At 34.2% G+C, this 23,579-nt stretch overlaps 4 protein-coding genes across 4 annotated transcripts; all 4 read left to right on the forward strand.

The window, feature by feature from the left end:
* The first annotated feature begins 1,249 nt into the window (after positions 1–1,249).
* On the forward strand, positions 1,250–1,561 carry LOC150089046 (histone H4). Its single transcript, XM_090371020.1, has one exon. The coding sequence runs from the start codon at positions 1,250–1,252 to the stop codon at positions 1,559–1,561; it is 312 nt and encodes a 103-aa protein (XP_090227146.1).
* A 5,477-nt stretch (positions 1,562–7,038) lies between these two features.
* On the forward strand, positions 7,039–7,449 carry LOC150089047 (histone H3.3 type 2-like). The gene has a single exon (XM_090371021.1). It carries the CDS (start codon positions 7,039–7,041, stop codon positions 7,447–7,449), a length of 411 nt encoding a protein of 136 aa, XP_090227147.1.
* A 5,802-nt stretch (positions 7,450–13,251) lies between these two features.
* Positions 13,252–13,662, forward strand: LOC150089048 (histone H3.3 type 2-like). Its single transcript, XM_090371022.1, has one exon. It carries the CDS (start codon positions 13,252–13,254, stop codon positions 13,660–13,662), a length of 411 nt encoding a protein of 136 aa, XP_090227148.1.
* A 7,805-nt stretch (positions 13,663–21,467) lies between these two features.
* Positions 21,468–21,779, forward strand: LOC150089049 (histone H4). Its single transcript, XM_090371023.1, has one exon. It carries the CDS (start codon positions 21,468–21,470, stop codon positions 21,777–21,779), a length of 312 nt encoding a protein of 103 aa, XP_090227149.1.
* The last annotated feature ends 1,800 nt before the right edge of the window (positions 21,780–23,579 follow it).

The raw sequence follows: 23,579 nt of genomic DNA on the forward strand, positions 1-23,579 counted from the left end.
ATGAACAGATTTCTGCATCGACGCAATAGACAATGTGGTTCCAACACGATGGAGCCCCTGCCCATTATAGCGGAGATGTTCGTAACTACCTGGATGTCACATTTGGTCAACAGTGGATAGGACGTGGTGGTCCCGTGCGTTGGCCTGCTCAGTCACCCGACCTATCATGTCTTGATTTTTATTTCTGGGGTCATATGAAATCGCTAGTTTATGACACCCCTGTTGACAATGCTGAGGAGCTGGTTGCAAGAATCGCAGTAGCTGCCGAAGAAATTCGAAATTCGCCTGGAGTATTCCAGAATGTTCGGATGTCCATGCGTCGGAGTTGTGAGGCGTGCATTGTAGCCCGTGGAAGAAACTTGGAACACTTACTTTAATCCATGTACCTTTTGCTTCTTTTCATGTATTATTAAAACGATTTCTCACTTACGGTCTCTTTTCTTTATGGTGCTTCTGTGTACAACACCGCTTCAGGAAAGCATTTCCGACCCCACATTGCTATATGATTTCGAGTTGTCAGGATGTACCCTACCCCTCTTAGAAGTTCTGAAACGTTTAACTGAAACACCCTGTATATATTTAGAAGTCACTTTTTTGGGGATGTGACTTCAACACATCCTTAATTTATTAATTCGTGAACACAAGGCCTTAATATGAGTCAAACAGTTATAATGAACAAAATTTGCTGTCCTTTCATTTTCATTAGAAAAATTTTATATTTTCGAATCATGAAAGGCGCACCATCTGTAATAATAATATATACAAATTTGTTCAAATCAAGTTTGTGCAGTGTGAGGAATTTCATAAGTGGGCCATATACATCTTTCCAATTATGCTTATTCCTTATTAATTAATTTTTATATCTTAATGGTTAATAAATTCATTCTTATTTATTATTGAGTACTTCTACTATTAGAATTACTAAGTGAATTAATTCTTCTCTGAGAATTAATAAGGGCATTAGTAAAAATTATTCCAAGTAGGTGAACTAAAACCAACATTACAAAAAAAACTAATATTTTCACGTCACTTAAGCAATTATTGCTGTATCGAGAAAAAGCTCTCTGTTCGGTCCTCGTGGATGGACTTGAGAAAAGCACTCCGTTGATTGGTCCTTGATGAGCAAAGCTCTCTATTAGGCCTGCAATTGCTATTGAGTTATATATAAGGTTATGATCAACTATTTGTGCTTGTTCGTTTTCTGATCTGATTGCACGCTATTCTGGTTTATTGAGCTTTATCTTTCGAAATGTCTGGTCGTGGTAAAGGTGGCAAAGGACTTGGAAAGGGAGGTGCCAAACGTCATCGTAAAGTTCTTCGGGATAACATCCAAGGTATTACGAAGCCGGCTATTCGACGTCTTGCCCGGCGTGGCGGAGTGAAGCGTATTTCTGGATTGATCTACGAAGAAACTCGTGGTGTCTTGAAAGTGTTTTTGGAGAATGTCATCAGAGATGCTGTTACTTATACGGAGCACGCTAAGAGAAAAACTGTTACTGCCATGGATGTCGTTTATGCCCTAAAACGACAAGGGAAGACTTTATATGGTTTTGGTGGTTAAACTGGAAAAGGAAAAAAAAAACCCAAAAAGAACGGCCCTTTTAAGGGCCACCAAACTGTGATAAAGGGATTAACATTCGTACATATAAGTTATTAGTTCCCTATTTTCAAGAAGCATAAACAAGATTTTAACTGGTCTTGATAGTATAAAATACGTAATTCCAGAAAGCCATGTTTTCTTTATTATTAAAATAACGGTAGCACGAAAACAGGAAGATCCGTAACATGAAAAAATATCCGATTTTCTGCTTATTATTATTATAATACTTAAAACGTTTGACTATAGTTTGTATGATTTTTTTCGCAAATTTTAATCGGTGATTTTGATATTAAACTATGATCATTAAAATTATATTTCTCAATTAAAATTTCTGGGCGCTAATATTTATTATCGTATCAACCTTGACTCTGAAGAGATGATGCCAAACCTTTGAAATTAATTTCTCCATTAAAAAGAGATAATCGCAAATTTTCTCCCAAATGTGATGTGAACAATCTTGTCCTTTTTTTTTTTTTTGTTTTGTTTTTGATACTGTTCGTTAATGAAAAATCAGGTGTATGTTGATCCAAACATAGAAAGTACTTTAAATGCTTCTTTTTGTAACAAAGGAAATTTTTTGTAGTCGGAAGAACCCCGGAATTTTAAAATAGTTTTGTGTTGGAAACGACATTTCAGAGATGAAGACTATTTCATATCAAATTCTAATTCGGCTGCTTCTACTTCATTTTGATTGAAAATTTGTTCGAAGTTAATAATTTCATATTTTCTCTGTAATTTATCATTATTTCAAAATTTGGGAGGTGCTCTTTCAACTATTCAAATCTCTCTTGGAATTGGTCACGAACGTCTTTGATTACATTCATTGCAATCGATGGGCACTCATCAGCAGTTTTCTGCAGACATATTTTAAGAGTAGAAAAATGAAACAAATTTCCTTTTTAAACTTGTTTCTGAAATGCTTCTTTATACATCTTTTCAAGTTGAATGCCTAGTAAGGACATAACACTTTCATCACTTTTAAAATGATCAGTAGGGCTTCTCAAATATACAGTTTTTATATTTTAATGTCTATGTTTATATATTTAGACAATTTACAACAAACAAAGAAAGACTAGAACAATTCTTTATTTGCAACTAAAATACATTTCTTTTTTTTTTTTGATAATAACTCCTTAAAGAACATAGAGCATCACTACTATCACTAAGGCTAGTTCTTCACTTTGTTAACCTGCTGCAGAAAATGCTCTCTCTGATTCAACAGAAGTCTGTGGAATGGTTTTTAGTGAATCAACTAAATGCATAATGTTGGAATCTCTGTCCTCAATTGCCTCGAATAATTCAATTCTTTCTTTAAAACCGGGCCTTAAACACTGTTTGTGATTCTGTGAAAAGTTAAAGATTGCACAAGTTTTGTCTAATATTGAATCTCTGTGTCTCACTTTTCTCTCAATCTCGTGGATTGCGCAATTTCTTGATTTTCTTCATCTCCTGATTGTGAAGAGTTGGGGCTAGTCGGAGATTCGTCTTCGTTGAAAAGTCTAATCGATGTCATGTTAGCAAATTCAAATAATGGTTCTTTGTTTGGTAACGATGGGAGGCCAGCAGTTATTGCAGGATTCACATATTTTTCCCCACTATTTAAATACTGAAGCAGGCCGACCAAAGTCGTATTCCTTCTCTCATTAATCCATTTTATAAGAGAGTTTTTCAACTTCTTGGCGAATTCTCACTTTTGTTGTTGCAACTCATTAATAATGAAAGCAAATACTCCTTTAGCACAGTTGTATCACGGCTGCATAATTTCTCTGCACAAATTTTACTGGCTGCAAGGTTGAAACAATATCTTGCAGGACATCAAATTCTTCATTAGTTAACTTTGGTTTTCTTCAATATAAATTAATGCTTTAGAAACTGCTGCTCTTGTTTCTAAAAATCTCTCAATCATACCCAATAAACTGTCCCAGCGAATTTAAAATTAGCATCTTTTCGCAACCATGTACTGCTTTCAAGTACTTTTGAAGAATTCCATCTTGAGAGGGTATATCCTGAATATTTTTACAATTTTTCTTACCTTTTTTATAATTTCATTAATGTCTGTAAAATTTTTAGTGCTGCTTTCTTCATCTACATTGGCAATTACATTTATTTATCAGCAAAACCTATCTCCTCAATTTCAATTGCTGTACGGTATTGAAATGAATTGTTGAGTAGGCTTCCATCCTGCAGTGGCTCGATAATGGCTGCACTTTACTTTACTTTTTATTGAAATCATTAACTCATTTTCTGCTTGATTTCTACCTGAATCAAGGGTGAGCAGAAAGGGCTTATGCCCCCGTTAACCAAAAATTTGAAATTATAGAAAAATATCGCAGGAGCCATTCTAAAAAGACCTCAAAATCTTTTTCTCAATGCCCCATCCCCCTTACGATAATAACTGGATACGCCACTTTGGGTGACTGATAATTAGACTTAAAGCAGTTAGCAAAGTTGGCCATTGAGTTCAAGGATATTTATTCACATCATTATTCTGCTTTGGGAATTCTGTTTGTGTTTTAATCCGGTTTGTAAGTGATCAATGCTCAGGTAGAGGATTTAATCATAATATTAAGAAAATTTAGGCAATTTCAATTAATAAGTTTATAAATTCAAATAACATATATTTTTAATAGAATATACAATGATATGTTTCTGATACACATCAATTGGTATTGTGTGAAGAAGATGATATTTCTAGGAGAAATTCATGGAAACACGGAAAAAAATTGTTTAAAGACGAAAATGACTTTACCGACAAGGAGAAAACAAATTCGGAGTTGATGAATTGCTGAAATGGCCGAAAGACAGCAAGAAGAGCAAACACGAATAAAATTAGAAATTATTTTGTATCCTGTTGCTTAATTCTCTCGTGAAATTTGTTTGACTTTTAACAATTTCTCCTAATCTTGTCGACGGCAGGTCACCAAAATATGACCTAAAGAATTTAATGCGATTTCGAAATTCAGGTGCAGTAAACGTTTCATGGATCGACCGAAACAAAACTATAAAACCATTTCAAGAAAGATAACTACGTTTTGTTTTTTTTTTCCAGAAGGAGATGCAGCAAATGAAAAGGAATTCGGAAAAATGCTCTTCGAAGAATCTATTAATGAATTCCTTTCAGAAGCACAATTAAACATTTTTAGAACTGAACTTCTAATCATAAAGGTTCCCTTTCAGAGCCTTGTTCGATTACAAAACTGACCTTCCCTTCCACAGTACTGCCATCGGAGCCTTGCGAGAAGCTTACTTAGTGGAGTTGTTCGAAGGCACCAACTTGAGTGTAACTCATACCAATAAGGTAACCATCATGTCACAAGATATTCAGCTGGCTTCGAGGAGAACGTGCTTAAATCACACCAAAAAACAGCCTTTTTCTGTGTCACTATTTCCTGGTAGAGGGATTGCTGAACGTACATTGCAAAATAATATTTCTTTTCTAATCCATACTTCATCTTTCATTCTCAGTGAACTTACCATTCGTAATGGTATGATATTTCGTAATATTTTATAATAAATTTCAATTATAAGAAAAAATTAATTAAAAATTTTACGTTACAATTTATAAAAAGAATTAAAATTAATTGAACACTTTTAGCCCACGTTTTAAAAGCAAAAATTAGTTTTTGTTTGAGGAAACCCCACAACGAATAAAAAAAAATTATTTCTTTATTAGGATCGCTCAGAATGTTAGACTGTAAATTGGCTGTGTGCTCTGGTCGATATGACTGTTTTGCTGGACGAAAAACCTTAGTTTGTAGGGAAAAAACTTTACTATCGGCTACGCCTGAGACCTGTCCACGGAGTGAGCGAAAAAAGTCCATAAAAGTCATGGACAGAATCCGAACCCAGGCGTATTCCACCCGGTTACCCAGAATGAATATATTAAACATCTCGTTTTGTAAAATTTTCCATTTCTGTATTCATCACAGCGTTCCAAGTCGCAGTTGAACTACCGTTCGTGTACTGGCGTACTTTGTTTCCAGGGACAACGCATTCCAAGACTTGGAGCAGGGGCTCACCCGTACAGGAAGATCTGGTTATGGCTAGCAGCATATTTCTCTGTGTATTTTACTTTTAATTCTGACTGTAGTGGTTGCGTTATACCAGTTACCAACCCCATAAAAGATGACTGGAATTAATCAGATTAAATTGTCTTTTTTAAGTACCCATCACATTTGGTGATCCTGGATATCATGGTTGCATAATTGCTAATTTTCTTAGCTAGTTAGTCAACACGTGAGTGGGAAGACATCATGATATAAAAAATGATACCAGGGTATTTTAATTGTTGGGCCGTGTAGGTAGAGATTTTTATGGAAGGTGAACTTTTTGGAGTTATCAGTCGTCAAAGTAAGAAATTTATGAAATGAAATAAAAAAAGAAATAATTTTAAACTTATGGAAACCGCATGAGTAGAAAATTCTTGTGCGCCTTTCAACAAGACGAGTTAAGTTTTTTTTCTAGAGAGATTTTTAAACGAGTGAAGTCTTCTTCTGGCCTGGACAAGACATATAAGAATTATAATAGGAGACATATAATATAAGAAAATGAAGAAAGCGAACTGTAATTGAATTTCGACAAGGAACATAATTAGTTTGGGATTTACATGAAGAGGAACACGAAATGATTGAAAAAAAAAAAAAAACAGTATAAAATGGTTCGAGATATATAATCAAATTTAAGTTAAAAATGTAGTTAATAATCCAGTAACTTATAGGAAAAAAAAATAAATTCTCAGAATAAAAAAAAACGTTTTTATTGTCTTAGAACTATAAATGTAATAAATTATAGAAGTAACTAACATGTAACAAGAATTTATTATCCCATCTTTTTGTATATTTTAAAAGATATGTTGAATTCACGGAATAGATACTGTCTAGGAAACTTGAGGCTATCCTGAAAAAGGCCTCTGAGGTTGGGCAAATTCATATTTTAGCAATAAATCAGCTCATACACCATAAGAATTTTACTGTAACTAAAATATTTACAAATGAAAATAAAATAAAATAAATATTTACAAAAACTGCTATTATTTTAAAACATTAAAACGGTGATAAAATCTTTGCGATAAAATACACTAAAATAAACTAAAATTAATTTAATATATAGCAGTTTTTGTAAATATTTATTTTATTTTAATTTGTAAATATTTTAGTTACAATAAAATTCTTATGTTTGGTGTGTGAGCTGATTTATTGCTAAAACGTGAGGCTAACTGTGACGTCATTTGAAATACTCTCATAACCAGGAAGGAAGGATTAGATTTAATATCAAACTCTTAATCTCGAGAAACTGGCTGCAGCCCTATTAGCCAATCAGCATTCACCAACTTTAATCCAATCACCAAGCTTCGGAAGGAAGTTTGGCGCCTATAAATGCCGTGAAGTTTGTCACTCAATTCACTTGGTTTTCCGAAGTTCCAGCACCGTTCCATCGTTATGGCTCGTACTAAGCAAACCGCACGTAAATCCACAGGAGAAAAGGCCCCAAGGAAGCAGTTAGCCACGAAAGCTGCTCGGAAGACTGCACCTACTACGGGTGGCGTAAAGAAGCCCCACCGTTACAGGCCAGGGACCGTTGCCCTTCGAGAAATTCGTCGTTACCAGAAGTCAACGGATCTTCTAATCAGACAGATTCCATTTCAGCGTCTTGTTCGTGAGATAGCCCAGGAATGCAAAACTGATCTTCGTTTCCAGAGTGCTGCTATCGGTGTCCTGCAAGAAGCCAGCGAAGCTTTCTTAGTGGTGTTGTTCGAAGACACCAACTTGTGTGCAATTCATGCCAAGCGGGTAACTATCATGCCCAAAGATATGCAGCTGGCTAGACGGATTCGAGGAGAACGTGCTTAAATCAAAGCAAAAAAAAAAAAAAAAAAAAAACGGCCCTTTTCAGGGCCACCATTTCCTGATAAAGGGATTGCCTGAACGTACAATGCAAAATAACTTTACTACACTGATTTTCTATCTTTAATATACTTAATATTAAAGTACTTTAATATTATAATCACACAGTGGAACCAAGAGTTCAAACTTTCCTCTTCATAGTGAAAGTTCTCTGTTTGAACTGTGGTTCAGCTGCATGATTTTAATACAGAGCAGATACAAAATTTAAATTACAACTGCACTTTATATGGTAAAATTATGAATTTTCCAATTTATAATTGAAATTATTCAAATTTGAAAAATTCACTTGTTCCTTTCCTTTGAATAAAGCCCAATCGTATCCCCAAATTGGAAGTTTCTGATTTTTAATAATGGCTCCTTTCATAGTGCAGCAAACACGCATTATACATCCTTAAAAGGTGAATTGGCCATTTGTCCACATTCGTTTTATCATTTTCTCTTCGACCAAATTCATACTAAGGCATTTCCATAAGGTTATTTTTCGAATTGATTGCTCTAATTTTTCCATTGTGCAAGGCTTCTCACTTTCCCTATTAAGATACTCCTCTTTTCCCTTTCTTATTTCCAGTTGCAATTGTGTATATTTTAGTCTTCCTTTTTCTACTCACATTATATGATCCAATGTTCTATTAACAGAATTTCTCCAATCCAATGATTCTTCACTAGACGGCCCAATTGAAAAAACAATATCACCCACAGAAAATTTAAATTTCTCCGTCGATAATTTATAAACTAATCCCAAACGTTTTTAGTTACCTGATGTATTTACTAGATCTGTCCGTGTCTGATATTTTGTTTTACCTACATATGCCCATAAGTTCTTTTAAATGCCCTATATTCTTCTTTATGGATTCCCGTGTCCTGATTCCCGCCTGCTAAACGTTTCTTCCTTTGACATTTTCTCCTTCCTGATGCAGTTTCTTTTTTAATTTCTTTGTCCATTATTTGAACACCATTATTTAACTGGTGTTCTTTTATTTTGTTCGTTGACGCTGATGATGGATCAATTACAATTTATTGGATCACTCATACTGAACTTCCCATCTCATGTCATCCCAGCTCTCCTCAAATCCAGTTAATCTTTCTTCCAGGTGGTCATTAAATGGTCCCCATTTAGCATTTTTGTAATTATTATTATTATTATTATTAGTAGCCACATAGTGCAAGGAAGCCTGCCGAAAAAAATTTTCTCAGTTACCCTGAGAGAGAGAATCAGAAGTAGAAGGGAATCACCAAGAAAGAGAAGAATGATGATATCCAGCTCCGGACCCTTGGGTGTGCGAAGACCATACCGATCAGATGTGAGCCCCTGGTAATAAATCACCTCAGTTGATTCCCAATAAATGTTCCCCTCTCCTTGCTGGCCAAGTTCAAAGGATATTGCCCTGTGATCAATAGTTACTTCTACAATTCCTGGCAGTATGGCTAAATTTTTGGCATTTGTAACATTTATTTATTAAGTTTTGTAACATGGCATTTGTAACATTTATTTATTAAGTTTTGTAACATGGCATTTGTAACATTTATTTATTAAGTTTTGTAACATGGCTTTTGTAACATTTAATTACTAATTGGGTTTTAATATTATTTTGCTATCTTTATAAAACAACTTGCCATTCCCACAATTTTTTTTGCTACCACTTATTAAAATTTATTCCTTAAAAAACCCCCTTCCAGTTCGGATTGATTTTCACTGAAAAACCTAACGATGATTCTCTGATTCGTGTCTTCTCATGAGATATCCATATGAACAATATTCATCTTTCATATAGATCCGTAAAAAAGACTTTTTTTGCTTATTTCCTTTTCCACATCATTAATAATTATTCTTGTTCAATGGATATTGCACTATGACCAATATTCACCCAAATTGAGTTAATTGGATTTTAATATTAAAAACAAATTATCATCGGGAGCGAAGAGGGACGATTCTCGTAAGAAATGCTCAACAGATTGGAGAGTGAAAGGGATGAAACTAAAGAACTACACAATCCGGGAATAATAATTAAGTAATTCGGACTATAATCAACAGTTGCATTTGCCTTTAAGAATTCACGCACGCAGAAAATATTGATATTGCTTTCTTTCTAAGATGCATGCAGGACTGTCTTGTCCTTTAATCTCTTCCTGCAGCCAGCAGGTCAACTGCATGGACGATGAAATGGTTCCAACTCTCACAGCAGAACAAACTTGCCTTCGAACGAGTTTCCTTGGTATTGTTTTACTTTAAAACAGATGGCTCGCCAATAGCTTTAGTTAGTTAACTTGTTGAAGAGATTGGACGGTTATGATAGCTTGTTTCAGGACTACCTGGTCACTTTTCATAAGGCAAGTGAGATCTAGGAACACATGCACATAAAACAGTTGGTCGATGCGGGCTGTCATGCGATATTCCAGTTTTCAAAACTGTAATGTGCTAAAGCTTCCCTTTGAAAGGGCAACTTGAAAGGGAAGGTTGATTGCAGGAGAGATGTGCGGGAGTTTGCCATCGGCCAGTGGGTTGCTGGAACAGGCTTTCAAGGAAGGTCGTTGATTGCTGGTACAGGCCTTTTGCTGTGGGAGTGGACGGTCTGAACAGGAAGAACCAGACAAATTCCTGGAGGGTACGAAAGGGTGAAGTGTTTAGGGTTTCACCTTTTTTTTTTTTTTTTTTTTTGGCTGATTCCATATAGTGCAGCAAATATTTCTGCCTCCCTTGCACTATACGGCTAAAACAAATACAGTACTAAAATAAAGTAGTACGGGCACCAACACTAGTAACTTGAAAAATGGAAACATGCCTCCTTATCCGACGAATTAGGATTATTTCGGTTGTTGCATTGTCAGTCAGCATGGAACAACTAGAAATGTGAAAAGTGTTTTGTTCATATTACATCTGCTGATATCGGTGATTCAATGTCGTAATTTCTCAGCTTATTTCATGATTGAAATAAGCTGGGAAAAAATGCTCAGGTAGAGCATTTTTTCAATCATTTCAATCATATTTCATAATATTAAGAAAATTTAGGCAATTTCAATTAATAAGTTAATGTTGTTGTTTGGGTTTTTAGGAGCAGTAGCAACTAAGACCATATTGCTCCAGGATATGCGGTAGTGGTTCCCTGATCTTTCCGCATACGGTGGTAACGGGCTCGAACCCCGGTCTAATCAAGAAGCGTGTGGTACGCACTGCTGCTCCTTCCCACAAGGATACGGAGTCGTCTTTAATAAGTTCATAAAATTAGTTATAAACTCAAATAACATATATTTTTAATACAATATACAATGATGTGTTTCTGATACACGTCAAATGGTATTGTTTGAGGAAGGTGATATTTCTAGGAGAAATTCATGGATACACGGAAAAAAAAATTGTTGTAGAGAAGAAAATGACTTTACCGACACAGAGAAAACAAATTCGGAGTTCATGAATTGCTGAAATGGCCGAAAGACAGCAAGAAGGGCAAACACTTTGAATAAAATTATAAATTATTTTGTATCCTGTTGCTTAATTCTCTCGTGAAATTGGTTTGAATTTTAACAATTTCTCCTAATCTTGTCGACAGAAGGTCACCAAAATATGGCCTAAAGAATTTAATGCGATTTAGATTTTCCAGTGCAGTAAAAGTTGAATGGGTCGACCGAAACAAAACGATAAAATAACTTCAAGAAAGATAACTACGTTTTTGTTTTTTTTCCAGAAGGAGATGCACCAGAAGAAAAGGAATTCGGAAAACTGCTCTTCAAAGAATTTATTAATGAATTCCTTTCAGAAGCACAATTAAACATTTTAAAACGGAACTTCTAATCCGAAAGGTTCCCTTTCAGAGCCTTGTTCGATTACAAAACTGATCTTCCCTTCAACAGTGCTGCCATCGTTGCCTTGCGAGAAGCTTACTTAGTGGAGTTGTTCGAAGACACCAACTTGTGTGCAACTCATACCAATAGAGTAACCAACATGTCTAAAGATATTCAGGTGGCTTCGAGGAGAACGTGCTTAAATCAGACCAAAAAACAGCCCTTTATTGTGCCACCATTTCCTGGTAGAGGGACTGCTGAACTTACATTTCAAAATAACATTTCTTTTCTAATCCATACTTCAACTTTCCTTCTCAGTGAACATACGTTTCGTAATATTTTATAATAAATTTCAATTATACGAAAAAAATAATTAAAAAGTTTATGTTACTATTCATAAAAAGAATTTAAATTAATTGAACTCTTTTAACCCACGTTTTAAAAGCAAAAATTAGTTTTTGTTTGAGGAAACCCCACAATGAATAAAAAAAAAATTATTTATTTATTAGTCACTCAGAATGCTAACTCAACACCTATGCATATTACTCTGTAAATTGCCTGTGTTCTCTGGTCGATATGATTGTCTTGCGGAACAAAAAACCTCAGTTTGTAGGGAAAAAACTTTACTATCGGCTACGCCTGAGACCGACTAACTTGGCCACGGAGTGAGTGAATAAAGCCGACAAAAGTCATCGATGGAATCCGAACCCGGGCGTTTTCCACCCGGTTACCCAGAATGAATATATTAAACATTTCGTTTTGTAAAATTTTCCATTTCTGTATACATCACAGTGTTCCAAGTCGCAGTTGAACTACCGTTCGAGTACTGGCGTACTGTTTCCAGGGACAACACATTCCAAGACATGCAACAGGTGCTCACCCATACATGAAGATCTGGTTATGGCTAGCAGCATGTTTCTCTATGTACTTTACTTTTAATTCTGACTATAGTGATTGCGTTATACCAGATTCCAACCCCATAAAAGATGACTGGACTTAATCAGATTAAATGTTTTTTTTTAAGAACCCATCACATTTGGTGATCCTGGATATCATGGCTGCATAATTCCTAATTTTCTTAGCTAGTTAGTCAACATGTGAATGGAAAGACATCTTGATATTAAAAATGATACCAGGGTATTTTAATTGTTGGGCCGTGTTGGTAGAGATTTTTATGAAAGATGAACTTCTTGGAGTTATCAGTCGTCAAAGTAAGAAATTTATGAAATGAAATAAAAAAAAGAAATAACTTTAAACTTATGGAAACCGCATGAGTAGAAAATTCTTGTGAGCCTTTCAACAAGACGAGTTAAGTTTTTTTTCTAGAGAGATTTTTAAATGAGTGAAGTCTTTTCCTGGCCTGGACAAGACATAAGAATTATAATAGAAGACATATAATATAAGAAAATGAAGAAAGCGAACTGTAATTGAATTTCGACAAGGAACATAATTAGTTTGGGATTTACATGAAGAGGAACACGAAATGATTAAAAAAAAAAAAGTATAAAATGGTTCGAGATATATAACCATATTTAAGTTAAAATGTAGTTAATAATCCAGAAACTTATAGGAAAAAAAAAATTCTCAGAATAAAAAAAAAAGCCGTTTTTATTGTCTTAGAACTATAAATGTAATAAATTATGGAAGCAACTAACATGTAACAAGAATTTATTATCCCAGCATGTTGTATATTATGAAAAATATTTTGGATTCACGGAATAGATACTGTCTAGGAAACTTGAGGCTAATTGTGACGTCATTTGAAATACTCTCATAACCAGGAAGGAAGGATTAGATTTAATATCAAACTCTTCATCTCGAGAAACTGGCTGCAGCCCTATTAGCCAATCAGCATTCACCAAGTTTAATCCAATCACCAAGCTTCGGAAGGAAGTTTGGCGCCTATAAATGCCGTGAAGTTTGTCAGTCAATTCACTTGGTTTTCCGAAGTTCCAGCACCCTTCCATCGTTATGGCTCGTACTAAGCAAACCGCACGTAAATCCACAGGAGGAAAGGCCCCAAGGAAGCAGTTAGCCACGAAAGCTGCTCGGAAGACTGCACCTACTACGGGTGGAGTAAAGAAGCCCCACCGTTACAGGCCAGGGACCGTTGCCCTTCGAGAAATTCGTCGTTACCAGAAGTCAACGGATCTTCTAATCAGAAAGATTCCATTCCAGCGTCTTGTTCGTGAGATAGCCCAGGAATACAAAACTGACCTTCGCTTCCAGAGTGCTGCCATCGGTGCCCTGCAAGAAGCCAGCGAAACTTTCTTAGTGCAGTTGTTCGAAGACACCAACTTGTGTGCAATTCATGCCAAGCGGGTAACTATCATGCCCAAAGATATGCAGCTGGCTAGACGGATTCGAGGAGAACGTGCTTAAATCAAAGGAAAAAAAAAAAAAAAAAACGGCCCTTTCCAGGGCCACTATTTTCTGATAAAGGGATTGCCTGAAAGTACAATGCAAAATAACATTACTACACTGATTTTCTATCTTTAATATACTTAATATTAAAGTACTTTAATATTATAATCACACAGTGGAACCAAGAGTTCAAACTTTCCTCTTCATAGTGAAAGTTCTCTGTTTGAACTGTGGTTCAGCTGCATGATTTTAATACAGAGCAGTTACAAAAAAAAACACCCAGAGGGAATTTAAATTTCCCCGTCGATAACTTACAAATTAATCCCCAAAGTCCTTCGTTACCTGATGTCTTTACTAGATCTTTTTGTGTCTGATATTTTGTTTTACCTACATATTCCCATAAGTTCTTTTAAATGCCATATATTCTTCATTATGGATTCCCGTGTCTTGATTGTCGCCTGCTAAACTTTTCTTCCTTTGACATTTTCTCCTTCCTGATGCACTCTCTTTTATAATTCCTTTGTCCATTATTTGAACACCATTATTTAACTGGTGTTTTTTTATTTTGTTCGTTGACACTGATGATGGATCAATTAGAATTTATTGGATCACTCATACTGAATCTTCCCATCTCATGTCATCCCAGCTCTCCTTCTCAAATCCAGTTAGTTTTTCTTCCAGGTGGTCATTAAATGTTCCCCATTTAGAATTTTTGTAATTATTATTATTATTACTAACCACATAGTGCAAGGAAGCCTGAGGCTTATGCACCAACAGCCAAAAAAAATTTCCAAGTTACCCTGAGAGAGAGAGAGAGAATCAGATGTAGTAGGGAATCACCAACAAAGAGAAGAATGATGATATCCAACTCCGGACCCTGGGTGTGCCAAGCCTATACCCATCAGATGTGAGCCCCAGGTAATAAATCACCTCAGTTGATTCCCTATAAACGTTCCCCTCTTCTTGCTGGCTAAGTTCAAAGGATATTGCCGTGTGATCAATAGATACTTCTACAATTCCTGGCAGTATGCCTAAATTTTTGGTATTTGTAACATTTAATTACTAAGTAGATATCATTATAAAACAACTCGCCATTCCCACAAATATTTTTTGCTTTGATAAAATCTTTTCCAGCTTAGGATTTATTTTCACAGAAAAATCTAATTATGACTTCCTGATTCATTTCTTCTCTTGAGATATCCATATATACAGAGCAGTTACAAAATTTAAATTACAACTGCACTTCAAATATGTTAAAATTATGAATTTTCCAATTTGGAAAATTCACTTGTTCCTTTCCTTTGAATAAAGCCAAATCGTATCCCCAAATTGGAAGTTTCTGTTTATTATAATAGTTTTCCCTTCCTGTCAGCATTCAGGCGAAATTAAGAATATTTTTTAATAATGGCTCCTTTCATGGTCCAGGAAACACCATCTTTCACACACGCATTATACATCCTTAAAAAGTGAATTGACCATTCGTTTCATCATTTTCCCTTCAACCAAATTCATACTAAGGCATTTCCATAAGGTTATTGTTTTGAATTGATTGCTCTAATTCTTCCATTGTGCAAGGCTTCTCATTTTCCCTTTCTTATATCCAGTTGCAATTGTGTATATTTTAGTCTTCCTTTTACTACTCACATTATATCATCTGTTCTATTAACAGAATTTCTCAAATCCAATATTTCTTCATTAGCCTGCCCAACTGAAAAAAAAAAAAAAAAACATCCAGAGGGAATTTAAATTTCCCCGTCGACAACTTATAAATTAATCCCCAAAGTCCTTCGTTTCCTGATGTCTTTACTAGATCTCTTCGTGTCTGATATTTTGTTTACCTACATATGCCCATAAGTTCTTTTAAATGCCATATATTCTTCTTTATGGATTCCCGTGTCTTGATTCTCGCCTGCTAAACGTTTCTTCCTTTAACATTTTCTCCTTCCTGATGCAGTCTCTTTTTTAATTTCTTTGTCCATTATTTGAACACCATTATTTAACTGGTGTTCTTTTATTTTGTTCGTTGAAACTGATGATGGATCAATTACAATTTATTGGATCACTCATACTGAATCCTCCCAGCTCATGTCATCCCAGCTCTCCTTCTCAAATCCAGTTAGTCTTTCTTCCAGGTGGTCATTAAATGTTCCCCATTTTTGTAATTATTATTATTACTAGCCACATAGTGCAAGGAAGTCTGAGGCTTATGCAGCATCAGGCAAAAAAATTTCCGAGTTAACCTGAGAGAGAGAATCAGAAGTAGAAGGGAATCACCAAGAAAGAGAAGAATTATGATATCCAACTCCGGACCCTGGGTGTACCAAGCCCATACCCATCAGATATGAGCCCCTGGTAATAAATCACCTCAGTTGATTCCCTATAATCGTTTCTCTCTCCTTGCTGGCTAAGTTCAAAGGATATTGCCGCACGATCAATAGTTACTTCTACAATTCCTGGCAGTATGGTTAAATTTTTGGCATTTGTAACATTTAATTACTAAGTAGATATCATTATAAAACAACTCGCCATTCACGCAAATATCATAATTTGATAAAATCGTTTCCAGCTTTGGATTTATTTTCACCAAAAAATCTAATTATCACTTCCTCATTCATTTCTTCTCTTGAGATATCCATATGAACAATATTCTTCTTTCATATATTCTTCGCCCAAGTTTAGTTAAATTGGTGACTAAACAACGGTCAAAAATGAATTACAAATATTTAAATTCTCTTTTTGTTGCTAAACAAATCTAGATCCTCTCGTGTCTCTGTTTCAACCACTACTCCCATATGAAGATACAAATGAAGATAAAGATTATTCTCACCTTCACAAATTGATAAAACAAGCAGTATTCCAAAAATCGTTGAGATCTTTGAAGGGGTTAGGGAATGCTTGGATACATTGTGAATGTTACAAAAGGATTAATAAACGGTAGAATTAGCACAATAAAAGAGATAATTGTTTTTAATGAAACCCCCAAAAGTTATCAAACCTACAGTACTTAGGGCCGTGCATGGGTTGAAAGAGTTTGGGCTGGTGGGAATGCCAGAAAATTTGCTCTCGAGACTAAACATGGGTTTCACCACCTCTAGGGTTCAATAAGCAAAGCGGTGGTATTTCACCGGTTGAAGAAAGTCGTCAGTCACCTAATGTTAATATTAGTTTTAGTGAGTATTATTTTGTTATATTATATTATTAGTGTTATTTTATATCAGCATTAGGGAAACAAGTTTAGTAGTACCATGCATGGGTTGAAGGAGATAGAAGAAAGTGCTCTGGAGACTAAAATGGATATCGACTGCAAAAGTCACGTAATTTACAGATAGTTTATAAACAGAGAAGTACGACCTTAGTCGCTGATGTCCCTAGAACCGTACAACAACAAATGTTTAGGATTATACTAAGGATTTGGGGAGAAAAAATCTTGGGCATGGCTCCCCTTCAGATTGGTTTAGAATTTAAACATTTTGTCACATCACTGAATAAAATTTGAATTCGGACCTTACCAAACAACGTGACAATCACCATCTTGCCGTAGAATCATGACCTAATTTATGTGTGTCTTGAAACGGCAACCACAATTTTTTGAATCAGAACCTGTATCTTTGAAAAGTGTTCATTTAGTTTAAACATGAAAATATCTTGGTAGAAAAACATTATAATTACAGCTTGTAAATAAAATGTTATCCTCACAGTTTTAAGAAATGAATATTTTCAAGCTTCAACTACAGACAGGAAATTAAAATCTCATATTACATTGTTCATTTGACTTTATAATTTCTCCTTACAATTGAAACCCCACCACGGCATCACCTGGTGGGTATGATTGTTCGAGGATCGAACTGTGTAAAATGCCGTTTTGTTATGCGAATAGCAAATAATTTCCACTGAACTCGCCTTGGTTTAAGTATAAAACTAATAATAATACAGGCAATGAACGTTGTCACTTATTCATTGGTGGGGTAAGCTTAAACTGCTCTGGTGATTATTTTACATGAGAAGAAAACGGAACACAGGAGTAGAAAGTAAATGTTGAGTTCGACGGATGTGCAGAAACAAGTTTTATCACTTGAAGAAAGGGTAGGGTTATAGAGAATGCCGAGTCAATAACAGAGTTTAATTTTAAAAACAAAAAGAGATCCACTGAGTTATCATCTGCTTTGACGATTCTGAAACGCTTTTCGGATAAAATTCTCAACAGATTCGATAGTGAAAAAGGAAAAACAAAGCAATCACGCAATAATAATTAAGTAATCAATAGTAGAATTTGTCTTTAAGATTCCATGCAGAAAATATTGGCTTTCCTTTCTTTATGAGATGCATGGAGGACTGTCGCGTCCTTTAACCTCTTTCTGCAGCCAGCAGGTCCCAAACTACATGGACAGCGAAATGGTCCCAACTCTTTCAATTGTATCAGAAACAAAGCATGGAATAATGTGTTTTAATTATTTGTTATTAGAATTTATAACATATCAAGGACATTACTTCATACAATATGCAGTTTTGACAATATCTCAATATACGTGTTCAAAGAGGTTGAAAGTCCCTTTGGCTATTATAAAAATTGCTTCACAATTTATTTAGGAAAAACAGAAAAATTTCAAATGTACTAAATTAATTTGCATATTACTCCCAACAGGCTAAATGGGACAGATTAGAAGTATGAATATACGTTGCTTATAATCAACGAATACATTCTTTTGAATTCATTCTCCAGCTAGAATAAGTCAAGTTTAACAGTTAACCACCTGAAGCTTTAACCACCTGAAAATATTATTTTAAAAATGTCGAGACTGAGTAAGTTGTTTTCTTCGTAGGGATCCATAAAGATTAATTCAAATTACTTAAAATTCCTTAATACCCTGATCAATTCCTCTCCTTGAGCTTTGGCTACTTACAAACTGGACTAAAACACAAACAGAATTCCCATAGATGGATAATGACTTGTATGAATAGCCTTAAACTCAATGGAAATTTTTCTGAATTGCTTTATATCTTATAAGTTACCCAAGCATCCTCTTGAACTTTCTTAAACAATATTCTCTATCCAGGACAGAAAAAGGAACTTTTGATTTTCTCTATCCTAAAATATTTTTATTCTCCTTAATACCTTAGATCACTAAGGATAAATGAAATTTATCCTCCATCATCAACCTCAGTGGTCAACATTTTCTACTTATACTTTAATAGTCTATTTGATTTTCATGTAAACATTTAGCAACAGATAAGCAATTGTTGCATAAACTTTTTACAAAAAAATGTCACGCCAAGAGAGTCTTAAAACTTATATGTAATAAAAGAATTTACAATAATAATATTTTAATTTTTTACTACTATTTTTATAGTTATGAAAAATATCACTTGGCAAAATAAATGAGTTTATTATACTATTACAATTAATAACTACCATTACAATTAATTTATTATATATTTCTTATTAATTAATTTATTCTTCCCTTGTTAATTCTACTATTAGAATTAATAAGCGCATCAGACATGAGGGGAAAAAGTCATTAAAAAATGAGTTCAGTAAAAAAATTCGTGACGTCATTCGCCCACTTGTGATTATTGCTGTATCAAGAAAAATCTCTCTGTTCGGTCTTCGTTGATGGGATAGAGAAAGCTCTGTATTGATTGGTCATTGATGAGTGAAGTTTTCTATTAGGTCCACAACTGTTTTCTTTATGATTAAAATAAAATTAGTAGCTAGCACGAAAACAAAGGAACATTACGAAGGTGACTTATTTTGTTAGTGTGGAAATTTGTAATTATATAATAGAAAATGTTAAAATTTTAATGTATGTTTAATGAGATTTTTTTAATATCAAAATCAACTGACCTTCCACATAATCCTTATGAAAATAAAACAAAAAATAAAAGCTGCAATGACTGAGATGCCTAAGCCCAATATGGTTAGTCTTATTAGGGTGTTTAGTTCTCATCCCCTTTCGGCTGTTTTAAAATAGGGAACTCGTTTTCCGAGTTACTTTCTGTTTTGTGTGTAGCAGGCAGGCGCCATTTTTTCTTACTTCGAAAAGAAATATTCTATCATTTATAACCATGGAGATTTTCTTGAAAAAATTAACAATAATCATTCAGGGAAGGGGACAGAATATAAATAGATACAACTTGCGATTATTCCTGGCTTATTAAAAAATAAGCCAGGAATAATCTTCATAATATAAAATTACTTCTGATATATTGCATGCAAGTAAAACCCCGCCCCCTCCAAATGATAACATGAAAAAATATCTGAAGAGATTACGCCAAACCTTTGAAATTAACTTGTCCATTATGAAGAGATAACGTAATTTTTTTTCCCAATTGTGATGTGAATAATCTTGTCCTTTTTTTTTTTTCTGTTTTTGATATTGTTCATTAATGAAAAAGCACTTTCACATGTGTACGCTGATCCAAACATAGACAATACTTTGAACTCTTCTCTTTGTAATAAAGGAAATTTTTTGCACTCAGAAGAAACCCAGAATTTTAAAATAGTTTTGTGTTGGAAAAGACATTTCCGAGCTAAAGACGACTGCATATCAACAACTCCTAACTCGGCAGCTGCTACTTCACTTTGATTGAAAATTTGTTCGAAGTTAATAATTTCAAATTTTCTGTAATTTATTATTTCAAAATTTGAAGGTGCTCTTTCAAGTATTCAAATCTTTCTTGGAATTGGTCACCAAGGTCTTAGATTACATTCATTGCAAAAGATGGGCAGTCGTCAGCAGTTTTTCCCAGAAAATTTTTAAGAGTAGGAAAATCAAGCAAATTTCCTTTTTAAACTTGATTCTGAAACACGAAGTTTTTTCTGAAATTCAATAATTTCCTCGTATATAACTTTAACAAATTTGTCTTTTTCCTGTAGCCTCAAGTTTAACTTATTTAAATGGCTGAAGATGTCAACCATGAATGAAAGTGAAATCTTCAGTAAAAGTTTTATTAAAAATATTTTCGTTATTGCTTTCTATTTGAAAAGTTTTTTCTTCTTCAAACATTGAACAGGCCCTTTTCATGACTGCTGAGCTAACGAACCTCTGTATGGGTAATAAGATCAGAATGCAGGGCTTGAAGATTTTCCAAATATATATATTTAGAAGTCACTTATTTGGGGATTTTGCAAAAAAATGTTTGACTTCAACCCATCCTTAATTTATTCATTCCTGAACACAAGGCCTCAATATGAATCAAAAAGTTGTAATGAACAAAATTAGATATCCTTTCATTTTTATTAGAAAAAAATTATATTTACATATCATGAAAGGTGCACCATCTGTAATAATAACACATACAAATTTACTCAAATCAAGTTTGTGCAGTTTGAGGAATTTCATAAGTGGGCCATATACATCTTTCCAATTATGCTTATTTCTTATTAATTAATTTTTATAACTTAATGGTTAATAAATTTATTCTTATTTATTAATTCTACTATTAGAATTACTAAGTGAATTAGTTCTTCTCTGAGAATTAATAAGGGCATAGGCAATAAGGGGAAAAAAGTCAATAAAAAAATGAGATCAGTAACAATTATTCCATGTAGGTGGAATAATTGTCACTGAAAACAATTACAAAAAAAACTAATATCGTCACGTCACTTGAGCAATTATTGCTGTATCGAGAAAAAGCTCTCTGTTCGGTCCTCGTGGATGGACTTGAGAAAAGCGCTCCGTTGATTGGTCCTTGATGTGCAAAGCTCTCTATTAGGCCTGCAATTGCTATTGAGTTATATATAAAGTTACGATCAACTATTTTTGCTTGTTCGTTTTCTATTCTGATTGCACGCTATTCTAGTTTATTGAGCTTTATCTTTCAAAATGTCTGGTCGTGGTAAAGGTGGCAAAGGACTTGGAAAGGGAGGTGCCAAACGTCATCGTAAAGTTCTTCGGGATAACATCCAAGGTATTACGAAGCCGGCTATTCGACGTCTTGCCCGGCGTGGCGGAGTGAAGCGTATTTCTGGATTGATCTACGAAGAAACTCGTGGTGTCTTGAAAGTGTTTTTGGAGAATGTCATCAGAGATGCTGTTACTTATACGGAGCACGCTAAGAGAAAGACTGTTACTGCCATGGATGTCGTATATGCCCTAAAACGACAAGGGAAGACTTTGTATGGTTTTGGTGGTTAAAGTGAAAAAGGAAAAAAAAACCCAAAAAGAACGGCCCTTTTAAGGGCCACGAAATTGTGATAAAGGGATTATCATTCGTACATATAAGTTATTAGTTTCCTATTTTCAAGCAGCATAAACAAAATTTTAACTGGTCTTGATACTATAAAGTACGTATTTCCAGAAAGGCATGTTTCCTTTATGATTAAAATAACGTTAGTAGCTAGCACGAAAACAGGAAGATCAGTAACATGAATAAATATCCGATTTTCTGCTTATTATTATTATAATACTTAAAACGTTTGATTATAATTTGTATGATTTTTTTTTGCAAATTTTAATCGGTGATTTTGATATTAAACTGTGATTATTAAAATTATATTTCTCAATTAAAATTTTTGGGCTCTAATATTTGTTATCTTATCAACCTTGACTCCGAAGAGATGATGCCAAACCTTTGAAATTAATTTCTCCATTATGAAGAGATAATCGCAAATTTTCTGTTTTGTTTTTGATACTGTTCGTTAATGAAAAAGCAGGTGTATGTTGATCCAAACATAGAAAGTACTTTAAATGTTTCTTTTTGCAATAAAGGAAATTTTTTGTAGTCGGAAGAACCCCAGAATTATAAAATATTTTTGTATTGGAAACGACATTTCAGAGCTGAAGACTATTTCATATCAAATTCTAACTCGGCAGCTTCTACTTCACTTTGATTGAAAATTTGTTCGAAGTTAATAATTTCAAATTTTCTCTGTAATTTATTATTATTTCAAAATTTGGGAGGTGCTCTTTCTTGGAATTGGTCACTAATGTCTTTGATTACATTCACTGCAATCGATGGGCACTCATCAGCAGTTTTCTCCAGACATTTTTAAGAGTAGGAAAATTAAGCAAATTTCCTTTTTAAACTTGTTTCTGAAATGCTTCTTTATACATCTTTTCCACTTGTATGACTGGTAAGGGCATAACACTTTCATCACCTTTAAAATGGTGAAACTATATATTCGAGAAGTGGGTCTTCTCGAATATATAGTTTTTATATTTGGATGTCTATGTTTATATATTTAAACATTTTACAACGAACAAAGAAAGACTAGAAGAATTCTTTATTTACAACTAAAATAAATTTCTTATGTATTTTGATAATAACTCCTTAAAGAACATAAAGCATCAATACTCCTATCACTAAGGCTAGTTCTTAACTTTGTGATAAATAAACCTACTGCAGAAAATGCTCTCTTTGATTCAACACAAGTCGGAGGAATGGTTTTTATTGAATCAACTAAATGAATAATGTTGGAATCTCTGTCCTCAATTGCAATTCTTTCTTTAAAACCGGGCCTTGAACACTGTTTGTGATTCTGAGAAAAAGTTAAAGATTGCACAAGTTTTGTCTAAGATTGAATCTCTGTGTCTAACTTGTCTCTCAATCTCGTGGGTTGCGCAATTTCTTGATTTTCTTCATCTCCTGATTGTGAAGAGTTGGTTCTAGTTGGAGATTCGTCTTCGTTGAAAAGTCTAATTAATGTCATCTTAGCAAATTCAAATAATGGTTCTTTGTTTGGTAAATATGGGAGGCCAGCAGTTATTGCAGGATTCACATATTTTTTCCCACTATTTAAATACTGAAACAGGCCGACCAAAGTCGTATTCCTTCTCTCATTAATCCGTTTTATAAGAGAGTTTTTCAACTTCTTGGCGAATTCTCACTTTTGTTGTTGTAACTCATTAATAATGAAAACAAATACTCCTTTAGGAGAGTTGTATCACAGCTGCATAATTTCTCTGCACCAATTTTTACTGGCTGCAGGGTTGAAA

Source organism: Mastigoproctus giganteus, chromosome 3, assembly GCF_048544385.1.
Source record: "Mastigoproctus giganteus isolate SK-2022 chromosome 3, ASM4854438v1, whole genome shotgun sequence".
Classification (NCBI taxonomy): Eukaryota; Metazoa; Arthropoda; class Arachnida; order Uropygi; family Thelyphonidae; genus Mastigoproctus; species Mastigoproctus giganteus.

What these genes read in the sequence shown, in the direction of transcription:
- LOC150089046 (XM_090371020.1), top strand. Translation starts at nt 1,250, where the DNA reads ATGTCTGGTCGTGGTAAAGGTGGCAAAGGACTTGGAAAGGGAGGTGCC.
- LOC150089047 (XM_090371021.1), top strand. Translation starts at nt 7,039, where the DNA reads ATGGCTCGTACTAAGCAAACCGCACGTAAATCCACAGGAGAAAAGGCC.
- LOC150089048 (XM_090371022.1), top strand. Translation starts at nt 13,252, where the DNA reads ATGGCTCGTACTAAGCAAACCGCACGTAAATCCACAGGAGGAAAGGCC.
- LOC150089049 (XM_090371023.1), top strand. Translation starts at nt 21,468, where the DNA reads ATGTCTGGTCGTGGTAAAGGTGGCAAAGGACTTGGAAAGGGAGGTGCC.